The 12,780-nt window shown below is 36.3% G+C and overlaps 1 protein-coding gene across 3 annotated transcripts in view; it reads left to right on the top strand.

Moving 5' to 3' along the window:
- The window catches only part of LOC121383207 (phosphatidylinositol 4-kinase type 2-beta-like), a 54,854-nt gene that overhangs the window by 21,571 nt on the left and 20,503 nt on the right, over positions 1–12,780 (top strand). For all 3 annotated transcript variants that reach the window (XM_041513086.1, XM_041513084.1, XM_041513085.1), the window contains one exon: positions 11,633–11,833. In XM_041513086.1, the coding sequence (XP_041369020.1) occupies positions 11,633–11,833 (201 nt within the window). The remainder of the gene's footprint in view (positions 1–11,632; positions 11,834–12,780) is intronic.

Genomic DNA, 12,780 nt, shown 5'->3' with positions numbered 1-12,780 from the left:
GGTTAGCACATTTTGCCCGAATATCTCTACTATTTTTGCCCAAATTTGCAGTTTTGCTCCCATTTCGTACGATTATGAAGGAAGGAAATGTTTTATTTAACGACGCACTCAACACATTTTATTTATGGTTATATGGCATCAGACATATGGTTAAAGACCACACAGATATCGAGGCAGGAAACCTGCTGTCGCCACTTCATGGGCTACTCTTTTCTATTAACAGCAAGGGATCTTTTATATGCACCATCCCATAGACAGGATAGCACATACCACAGCCTTTGATGTACCAGTTGTGGTGCACTGGCTGGAGCGAGAAATAGCCCAATGGACCCACCGACGGAGATCGATCCCAAACTGACCGCACATCAAGCGAGCGCTTTACCACTGGGCTACGTCCCGCCCCTCATACGCTTATGATGATACACGTCTATTTTTAAAACGTTTTTTTGTTTCATCAATGTCATTAAATTGCATCGGTATATAATATAATATTCTAAGAAACTACTCATGAAAGTTCTGTGATGTGCTTCAAACACCGAATATCATAACGCATGCAAATGTCTATAAATTGTAAATATGCCGGTGGAGTGCCAACGTAAGCAGCATTTTATAACTAAAGTGACGGTAGTCATGAAGAAAATAGCTGGACACGTTGAACGACGGAGGGAAAGCTGGTTAGAACAATACCATCAAGCACATACTGGTATGACGTACAACTAGGTGGTCAGGGATTTTTTAGTGCACGCAGTTTTCCAAAACATAGATGATACTAGCTAACACACGTTTTTTGGTTTTTTTTCTGATGAGCGATTACAGCTTTTGCACGATCCGTCGTTTATGTTGATATTGGTTTTGCATAACCGACAGGCGAATGACAGAATCGTTTGTGCCAAATTTTATGCCCTTGTGATAATATAGTGTAAAACTGGTTGCCATCTTGTGTCTGTGTGTGTGGGAGGGGCTTCAATCATTATAAATTTACATCTTGACAGCAGTATCGATAATTGACAGTTTTACGTGACAGACCGGTCAAGTAATTGACAGCTAATGATTTAGTATCAGAAGCTTGACATGGTATACTTCCTATATATATATATATATATATTTCAAAAATATCGTTAAAAAGTGTATGTTTTTCTCTACATGACAGGCTTGTTTCTCCGATTTTTATTGAATTACCGCTCTCTTTGTGATCATAAGGTAGATTTAATGTCCAAAACACGTCCCACGGAAAGCTGATGACGTAACGGAGCTCTGTGACGTCGAGGTTACGTGAATATTCGCAAAAACACAGCCACGTGCAAACCATGTCGCACAGAAGGTGCGTTGTCTGCACATGCAACATGAACGAGTTTCATTATTGGAGTTTAGTGTGCTGGTTTCAGGTTTCTACATTATGGCCGAACAGTTTTTCCTTCAGGCAGAGGCCACATCTTTTGCTCGCTGGAGAGTATGCCATCAGCTTTGGATAAAATTTTCCACTTAATGGCCGTATGGGGTGAATCTATCCTTGTGTCCAAATGTACTGACTTAGCGCTGTTGCGTTCGTTACTGTGTTGCGTTTTGAAACACGTGACTCCCTAGTGCGCAGTATATCTCAGTCTTAAATGTGTTCTCGGTCAAACCAACGTATGTTTCTTCGCTTGTTGTTATCGAGTGTATTAACGGTAGCTTGATATATTACTCCTTTCTGCACAGGATATCCCCTCAGACCGTACATTCAGCCTACGTGAGGTACAATTCGTGCCAGATGTCCAGTTCGAACTGCGTCTTAACACCACAACACCGTCGACTCCGAAGTAGTGGTTTTGTTATTCATCGAAATGGCCTCAAACATGCGGCATGGAGACAGGTAATTTTCAGTGACGAGTTTCGATTTCTGCTCCGACGTCATGAGGGAAGCTTTTCGGTGTAAAGCACTCATCGTGAACGTTCTGCGGCAAACTGCGTGACCTAAGTGGACAGATTCGGCGGGGGAGCTATATGGTGTGGGCAGCCATCTCAAACACTGGCTATTGCGGACCTGTTTCTGCGTGCTGTTGTTTTCTGAATGTTGGGGCTACATTTGAGGTTATAGTTCCTATCCGCTCTTGACACATCGTTCCAGTTATGGCCAACGCCAACGCAGTTCAAACATGCAACGCATTCGAGATATATCACAAAGCCGTTTCACATTGTTTTTGGTACAGCGGATGATACAACAAGGGTTAATGCTCTTCCTTGGCCATCGATATCACCGGATTTGAACCCAATTGACTGAGCTCTTTTCACGAGTCTGGACCGACGCCTCCGAAGTAACCACAGCCCCAGATTTTTGTTGCTGGCAGCGAGCTATGGTGATCCGAGTTTATGGTTTGCCATATTCTGCAAATCCGTACTCTTTTTTGATTATCTCTATGGTTCTCGGTGCCACTCAGTTGAATGCAGCGGAGGCCATCGTCCGGTATATGACTCCAGATGACCTTGACCTTGGTGGTGTGTGTATCACTTACTCACAAGAAACTAAAGTGAATTGTGAAAAAATTCTGCAACATTGGTAATTACCGGATAGTTACCATTCAATAATTAAATCAATTCTCCAAATTTGCACGACAATGTGTTTTTAAATAGCAGTTTATATATATATTGATAGAGTATATATATATATACCCATTGAGTTGTTAATTCAAACTGACTTAAGGTGGGAGCCAACTAGTACTAGGATATGAACCCAGTACCTACCAGCCATAAGTCTGATAATTTAATCACTACATGCATATACCACAAGGCCAGTCAAAACTGAATATGATACGCATTAAATACATGTATTGTGTTGTGTACATCACACCTGTTGACAATTACAGAGGATTTGATGGGCCGGTTGTTGATCTTTGATGAAGAAACCATAGGAATTGTTTTAGGTACATATGATGTACATATCTACAGATATTTTCCTCTCTCACTGCATACTGCTGCTAACTGGAAGTATTAGTCTATAAAGGGGAAATATTTCCACCCGTTACACCCCCCACCCCCTGTTATATTGATACATGTATAAAGAGGGAAGCTCACCCTAACCCCAAAACTAACCCTAACGATAGTAGGGTAATGGTCGGATATTTTATCCATAAAGGTTGCAGGTTTTTTCAGTGCTACTCGAGACAAAATGTCACCATTGAAACATTCTGACGCCATATAACCGTAAATAAAATGTGTTGAGTGTGTCGATAAATAAAATATTTCCTTCCATTAAAACATTATTTGACGTTTGATATACATGTAGCTACTGATAAAACAATGTTGATTAGGCAAAAAAAAAAAAGAAGGTCCCTGGTCAGACCAAAGTTCCAGAATTGATGCAGCGATGAGGCTTTTTTTTTTTTTTTAAAGCATGGATTGCACAGAAAAGGTGGGTATATTTGATACCGAAATAAGGGGCATATTTAAATCAAAATGCACGTCCTAGTTAATGTGTGGTAGCATTTTGGCTCCAAATGCTGTTTTTATGTTATACCGCAGGAAATTTAAAAAAAGAGAAAGAAAAACAGTTGATGCGAGAGGGTCAAAATCGACCTGTGTGCTGACCAGAGACCAGAAATTTATTTTGTTTGGCCGTACAGTGTTTAGTATCAGGGGAACTTTATAGTAGTTTCCCCAGTGATCCCAAGTTAATGTTCAAAGCTAACTTGATCAAAATGTTTTAATGTACATGTACTAAACAAATAACATAAAGATTTTAAAAAGATAAAACTTGTATGATATAGTAATATATATATATATATATAAACTCTCCATGATTTGCACTGCAAGTTTACAGTTTTGTTACAGAAATAGCGCTTTAAGTAACAATATTTTGGTAGGAATGAATACCAGGGATTTTTTTTTATACTTTTCTTTCTTTTTTTGTTTGTTTAACGACACTACTAAAACACACTGATTTATTAATCGTTGGATGTCAAATGTTTTGTAATTTTGACATATAGTCTCAGAGAGGAAAGCCACTACATTTTTCCATTAGTAGCAAGGGATCTTTTATATGCACCATCCCACAGACATGATAGCACATACCACAGCCTTTGATATACCAGTTGTGGTGCACTGGATTCATGGAGCGAAACGTTTATACATGCCTGTACAATATAGTGTGTGCTGCTTAGTCACTGTTAATAAACTTGTATTGTCAGATCTGACACATGGCACATACTGCTGACAAAACCAATTACTTCTTTCAGCGTGTAGTTTTACAGGTGTTTAATAATGATGGAAATAACAAACGTCACACTAGAAAATCTGTAATCAAATTGAATGATCAATAATTCATTTGATGAAAACAAAATTGTTATGTTTGCAGTGTATAATGAATTCTTCTTGTTTGATGTTTTGTTATATTGTAAAAAAAAAAAAAAAAAAAGATTCAAGCTGCAATTTTAATTAAAGTTGACATTTATAGAGGAAACCCAAGCTACATTTTTCCATTAGTAGCAAGAGATCGTTTAAATGCACTATCCTACCAACAGGATATACCATGGCCGTTGATATATTTGAGTTGTAGTGCATGCACTGGCTGGAACAAGAAATAGCCTAATGAGCCCACCAACTGACTGCGCATCCCGCCCCCTGAAATTTTTAATATAATTTTTAATTATTATGAACATAATTGTTTTTGGTACAGTAACACACAATTTGTTTTTGACATCCTTTAGATGTAGTTACTAATTTACATGTAATTTTTTATTTCCAATTTTTTTCTGTTTATTAATGCAAAATAGACATTAATTTGAATACAAGTACATTCTGTATATAGTATTATTCTTTTAAATTCTAACTTACCTTCATGAGATGTTTTTGAAATGACACTGAATATTTCCAGTTTTTTGTAAAACAATTAAGGATTGTCTGTTGTTTCTTTTACGTTCATCGGGGTATGATAAAAAAAAAAAAATCATCTGCAAACTGTGTGAATCGGCGAAGCCGTTCTCACATTAGTTTGCAGATGATTTTTTTTTGGTCATACCCAGATGAACGTAAAAGAAATAACAGACAATACTTATAATTAAATTTGAATGATACATGCTAATAATAACACTAAAACATAATTTATTTTGAATTATTTTTTATCCATAAACAATAACGCTCATTAAGACAACTTGCCCATATAAAATGACGTCATCACATAAGACATTCCCTGACGACTTAATTTTTACGTTCATCGAAAAATGAACAAACTTCTGTTGCTACGTCTGGACCAATCAGATGATGTTACGTTGTAATGAACGTAACAGAAATTTAATTATTGTACGCTACAATTCCCAAAGTCAAATTAAGCCATTTGTGTGAAGTCAAATTTGAGAAATAAAACCCTATGACAAATAAAAAAATAAATGAACTACATACATTGTATGCAGATACTAGGTCTATAAAAGTAAAGGCAGTCTACACAATGGTACAATGTCTAGAGTATGTTGTGTAGCTATAAATGTGTATTATTAATTCCCATCATGGTATAGAGCCTATATAAAGTACAGACCTTAAAAATGTAGCCATATTATTGTCTGTATGAAATCTGAAGCTACTATGTAACATGCAGTCTGAATAAATCAAGCTGATAATTAATTAATTAATAAACACAATAATAAAAAAAAATTAAATGATGAGGCTGGGTAACTAGAGTTTGTTAGCAACAGATAATCACCTCTGTGTGAGGCCCTGGAGACGGATCATCTTGTCAGATCAATCTAGGAAACGGAAAATTGCGAAAAATAATCACTGTACATACATGTACATGTACATGTAGGCAAACAAAATATATATATGTGCACCACATGTGGTTCAACCAGACCGTTAATTGCATGGTGTCACAATAATGGATGGCAGTATATACAATGTATGTAGCGGGGTAAATGGGCTGTATAATATGTAATTGCTGTAAAAGTAATAAAATCCAGCTGACAGTATAAAAGGACTGAAGCACAGAAGAGACAGGATACAGTGATGTGAAAATAACTGAAGTTGAACTAAAATAAAACCAAGCTAATAATTGTGCTTGCCGTGGGTTGATTAAAGACATACCATGTCCTTATTAAAGTGTTTAGTTCGTATTATTTAATTGTGGTTGTTATAAATATGTACTACGTACTGAACATTGTCAAATACATCTGGGCCCCGTTTTACTAATTAATCTTAGTGTTAAGATCACCTTAAGTGCATTGCATTTCATTTGAACTTATGTTTGTGCTTATATCCAATTACGGTTCAAGCACTCTGTCCTGGGCACACACCTCAGCTATCTGTCCAGGACAGTGGATTAGTTGTTAGTGGTTAGTGAGAGAAAAGAGGATGTAGTGGTCTTATGCCTACCCATCGAGTCGTTAAAACTCGCTCTGGGTTGGAGCCAGTACTGGGCTACGAACCCTGTACCTTCCAGCCTTATATCAGATGGCTTAACCATGACACCACTGAGGCTGGTAGTGCATTGCAACCATATGCACTTAAGTTGATCTTAGCTCTAAGATCACTTTAAAAAATGGAGCCCTTAATATATGGCTCAGTGACAAATAGTAAATCTGACCAAATCAGGGATATACAAGTGGCTACTATAGTAAATGTTTGCCAGGTACATGTATATAGAATAAAACAAATAATAAATACATGGACCTCGTGATTGAATGATTGTATTTTTACATAGTTTGTGCATAGGATAGGATATATCTGTAGACAATAACCAGTTTATGATGTTGAATATCTGCTTTATGGGAAATGGGAAATGGGAAATTCCATGAGGCTCTGCAGACCATAAAATTAAGGGGAAAAGCTATTATTTCTGTTATTTCTGCCACATTGTACGATATGACCTAGAGGTCAAATGAACAATTTTGTAATGTAGCTATGCTGTGAAGTCATAGGAGTGACGTCAAAAGTCATAATGTGCTAGTATACGTTTATGACTTTGCTTTAATTGATCATCATAATCTGTCAATAGAAACAGTGGTTGCAAGATAAAACATATTAAGGTGCCTATATCCAAATAAGGTTCAGACACGTCTCTCCTGATCTCTTCCTTCACCCCATGTTGTCTTACTTCCAGCAGGCCATACTTTTTGTTTTAGCAGGACAATATACTTCTTTTGACCTCATATTTTAAAATCAACAGCAGGCCCTATTTTAACTTATTTTTAGCACTGGTGACATTACTGCAAATATGAAATGCAAAGGTGCTAGCACATCTTTTTAAAGTTTTGCATAATCTCATCTAAAAATAGTAATTAATACAATAATCATAGTTATAAATTCCATACTTCTTTTTTATATTACCGTATGTTTTTTATTAAAACAAAAAAAATTCACTAATGAATATTTAATTTCCACCAGTAATCATTGGAAAATTTCTATACATGTGTGTGCAGTATCTTGGAATTGCTATTTCAGCCTTTCTTTTTTTAAATGTTGATATTTTGTGAATTTAGTATTTGAACTTCTCAATCGGCTTATTGCCTATGCATACTACATGTATACTCTTTAAAAAAAAGTAGGGGAACTCTAATAAGAATTTACAATTGGCAAAATTGTAAGATATATTAGCTGTGGGGAATGGTTATATAATAATAGTGAATTAATTGGGCAAACATTATAACCGGTAGTTCAGTATTACAGTAGGTTCTATGACCACCAAAGATCTTGAAGGATGATTGGGGTCAAAAGTGAAATTTGACATTTTTTTATCAGTAAATTGCAAATTCAAACAATAAAAATGACAAAAAACAAAACAATAACAACTGTATGATCAACAGAATGAAAAAGATTGACAGAAATGATGTTCCACAGTGATTAATTGACCTTCTTGGAAATTGTCAAAATCGAGAATGATATACGCGATACCCCACACATGTGTACAGGGCAACTGCCTGATGCATGTGCAAACTATGGAATGTGTATCGGTGTGTTGATAAACAGACCTAAATGTTCTTTACTAGGATGTATGTGGTCAAGACGTATGTTCGGTCTAATAGTTGATATTAACATTAATATTTCAGGTTCCCCTACTTTAAAAAAAAATATATTATGTTTTTTATTCAAATAAAATATTCGCTAATTAATATTTAATTTCCACCAGTAATCATTGAACAATTTCTATACATGTGTGTGCAGTATCTAGTAATTGCTATTTCAACCTTTCTGTCTTGTATTGTTATGTTTGAATTTTGATAAGTAAATGTTGATATTTTGTGAATTTAATATTTGAACTCCTTGATCAGTATTGGCTTATTGCCTGTGCATACTAGTATGTCATCATGTAAACAAGAAGCGGAATAGCATTAATTACACAAGCTGTTCAAGGGACACAACCCAGCAGGGTTCTTCTTTAATCTGGATTATTTATTAACTGTCATCAAAGACCGATTCATCCTTTACACTGTTGCAAGTCTGGTTGTCTGGGTTACCTGCTGTGGGGTTGTTATGATGAAGTATATGACAGCAGCATATGTAGTCGAGATAACACAGGTTGACACTTCCTCAACAAAACCAATTACTGCCCTTGTTTGAGGTGTCTTGCTGATCAGAAACTGACGGACACCTGTTATGTGTGTATATACATGTAATGTGGTTTGGATTACCATTGTGTTGGTCAACTATACACTGAACAACAAAAGAAATGCAGATGTTAATTTAATTTGCTGTAATTTATTTAAAATTATTTAGTTCAAATCCGGCCAGTATACTGTAGTTTTTTTCTATTAAAATTGTCAGTGTCTTAATTGTGAACAGTGTATAGACCCATTAATTGTGACAGTATTTACCAAGTTAATTTGATCATTAATATACAATGAAACCCCTCTAATCCGGACATCCTTGGGACCAGTAAAAATGTCTGGTATAAAGAGGGATCCTGTTTAGAAAGGTTAAGTTCTGTACTGGTTTTTAAAAAGGAACTCTGTAATTAAAGCATCTGGTCTTGAGGGAATTCCGGTTTACAGAGGGTCCGGCCTTGAGAGGTTTCACTGTATATGAAATCATATATATCAGAGATTGGGTCAAATAAAATTGCCAACCAGTCCCAAGAGATGTCATCAATACCCCCATATTATATTTATGTGTAATTATATACATTAAAATTTTCACATTTCTTTTGTTGCGCAGAGTACACATTGAAACCAAATTCATAGTTTATTCACATTAACGGCAGATATGCCTTACTGACAGCTTAAAGCCGCACACCCTAGTTCCATCCAGCGAAAATAAATTATACACTTAGATCACGTTTTTATCAAATGGAGTGAAAAAGCAGGTTTTATATTGATAAATACCATGGGAATCCCCATGTCCCAATTGCTTGAAATAATTTTGAAAGTTAGTATTCTGATGTCACCGGTAGAAGCACAACAATGCCTACGTCACGACAAATTTCACAGACTTGGGGTGCGTTCGTTTCACCTCTCCTGGACATGTTCCAACTGTTCTGTCCTGGTTGTATCCCCTCTCCAGATATCGTAAATCTCACAAATGAACAACATCAAATCGGATGTTGATTGCGCGAACCGTGCACGAGAAAACAAACCGAACCAAAATGATAACGGTCACGTGATATACCAACATCTGTGACATTAAAAATAGATTGGACCTCGCTTGCTTAACTGTTTTTTCTCGACAACACGTTTTGTGAAAAAATGCAAAAAATGCATTTCGTGGTTTTACAAACATCAGGATTACCAAAAAGCACTTCAGGTGAATGGAAATGTGTATTCTAAATAATAAAATGTAAGTAAAGTGCAATTTTATTTGTGAAAAATGGGGTTTAATAGCGAAAAACAACACCGTAATGGTTAACAAATAAACGTAACTAGGGTGTGTCCCTTTAATAATTGGAAATGGATGACTCACAGTTTTGGTTATCTGCATGTTGCTGATACCCTAGTTTGTATAATCTTATAATTGTTGATATACTGCATATGGCACATATGAGTCACGGTTAACAAGACATATGTGTCATATATTTTCCATGATTTACACCTTGCAAAACCTAATGTGTGTACGTATATACATGTATAAATGGAATAGAAGAATTTTACATGCTACTTTTATAGAGTATATATCCGTTAGTGATAGGTATGAATTACAGTGAAATTATAATCCTTTAAAACCAGACACCAAAGTGACTAAGTGAAAAAATCTGGTTTTAATGGTTAATCTGGTTTAAAGCTAGGCTTTATGTTGTGTCCTGATATTTAAAAAAGTGATTGAAAAACATCCCATTTTGAGGGAATTCCAGTTTACTGTGGGTCCGTTTTTGAGGGGTTTTACTGTATTAAGTATCATTTTCTTATAACTCAAACAGAGTAAAATATTCTGCAAGAACAGAGTTCATGATTTGATGAGTTTAGTCGTTGATGAAATCTGACGGATACAGTGATATCGGATCTTCAGCTAGAGTAACTATCTAAGTGAAGCATTAGGTTTCTAATATGTTAGTGTGAGGAGACTGCATACAGAGAAAATAATTATGTCGATCTCACAGTCAGGTTTTCTACACTTTTGAACCTGTCCATGGTAGATTTGATAATTTTCTACAATCTGGGCCCCGTTTTACGAAGTGATCTTAGCACTAAGATTACCTTAAGTGCATAGCTACCTTATACACTTACGGCAATCTTAGTGTTAAGATTGCTTAGTGAAACTGGGTCTTGATGGATTGAATCACATCTATTTCACAATTTGATTTCTTCATGTCTCACATATTAATCTGTCACCTGATTTGGAAACCATTTTATTTATATAAAACATTAATTTTGGTTTACCTTCATATACTTTCAACTTGCATGAAATATATCGTTTTCAAAATGTTAATTAGCGATACTTCTGTTTAATTGAAAATTGATTAGCAACTACTGTTTAATGTTTTAATATTGCATAGCGATCTCTCAGGGCTTCTAGAATTTTTATAAAATCCACTAGCCATGGGATCAGTGATTTAAAACATTTACTAGCCACCATTAAAAATTCACTAGCCCTACTTTACTTTTAGTTAATACAATTTTACTAATAATAGTAAAAATCGTCAATATGTCATGCACTTAAAGAGAGAGATATATAGCTTAAAAACACTAACATTGGGGGGGGGGGGGGGGGGGGGGGGGGGGGTGCAGGATATTCATATTTTCAAAATAGACTTAACTGCAACATTTGACCCAAAAATTTTACTAGCCATCGGGCATGGCAATAGTAGTTATTTACTAGCCCAATATTGAATATCACTAGCCATGGGAGTGGGGCTACCATAATCTAGAAGCCCTGGATCTCTCAACCTTGAGTAGAGAATCACGACACGATACTGAACAAAATATTTACTGACTTGCCAAATGTTGCATTGCTTTCATGGTTGATGTACATGTATGTACTTTAAATTATTATTATTATTTTTTTTTTTTTTTTTTTTTATATATTTGTGATAAATCCAGAGTGTACATGTACATGTATTTACACAATGGAAAGTTAAAAAGTGTGGTTTGGGTTAAGTAAGATGAAGGGTTTTGTTGTGTGTTCTTGTATGGTCAGGTTAAACGTTTGTGGATTTTGGTTTGGTTTACTGAAGCTTCACATGCACATTGATATTTTCTTATTACATCCTTATAACTTCTTTTTTTTCCATTTTTGTTTTCAGAAAACTATAGGAGTATTTAAACCAAAAGATGAAGAGCCGTATGGACAGTTGAATCCAAAATGGACCAAGTGGATGCACAAGTTGTGTTGTCCGTGTTGCTTTGGCCGCAGTTGTCTTGTTCCTAATCAGGGCTACCTCTCGGAGGCTGGAGCCAGTGTTGTTGACCAGAAGCTGCTGCTCAACATAGTCCCCAAAACAAAGGTAGTACTTACGTGTTTCAGACAATAATCAGGGGAGGGATGTAGCCCAGTGGTAAAGCGCTTGCTCGATGCGTGGTCGGTTTGGGATCGATCCCCATCAGTGGGCCCCCCTAATCAGGGGTGGGATGTAGCCCAGTGGTAAAGTGCTCGCTCAATGCGCAGCCGGTCTGGGGTCGATCCCCATCAGTGGACCTATTGGGCTATTTCTCGCTCCAGCCAGTACACCACGATTGGTACATAAAAGGCCGTGGTATGTGCTATCCTGTCTATGGGATGGTGCATATAAAAAATCCCTTGCTGCTAATAGAAAATAGTAGCCCATGAAGTGGTGACAGCGGGTTTCCTCCCTCAAGGTCTGTGTAGTCCTTAACCATATGTCCGATGCCATATAACCGTAAATAAAATGTGTTGAGTGTGTCATTAAATAAAAAATAAAAAAACCCCCAAAATAAGACACTAATCAAGAATTGAGTCTCGAAATGATTTCTTTTTTCCCAGAAAGCCAGTGCACCACAACTGGTATATCAAAGGCCATGGTATGTGCTATCCTGTCTGTGGGATGGTGCATATAAAAGATCCCTTGCTACTAATGGGAAAATGTAGCGGGTTTCCTCTCTGACTCTGTCAAAAATGACCATATGTTTGACATCCAATAGCCAAACCAATCCAAGGAAGACCATCATAGAGGCTGCAGACAAAGTTCTGCGCCTTTCTTTCTAGTGCAATTTGTGAATTGTCATTACTATCATCGAAATTGCTAGTATCTTGAATTTGTACCAATTCGGGTGGATTGGATTGTAAACTCAGTTTGAAAACCTGCATTGTAGACTGATAATGGGACAAAACGATGGTACTGCAGGGTTTTGTTTAACGACACCACTAGTGCTCATTGATTTATTAATCATTGGCTATTGGACGTCAAACATTTTTTACTTTTGACATATAGTC

The sequence above is a fragment of the Gigantopelta aegis genome, chromosome 10 (assembly GCF_016097555.1).
Source record: "Gigantopelta aegis isolate Gae_Host chromosome 10, Gae_host_genome, whole genome shotgun sequence".
NCBI classification, from domain to species: Eukaryota; Metazoa; Mollusca; class Gastropoda; order Neomphalida; family Peltospiridae; genus Gigantopelta; species Gigantopelta aegis.
This window is presented reverse-complemented; position numbering and strand designations above follow the sequence as displayed.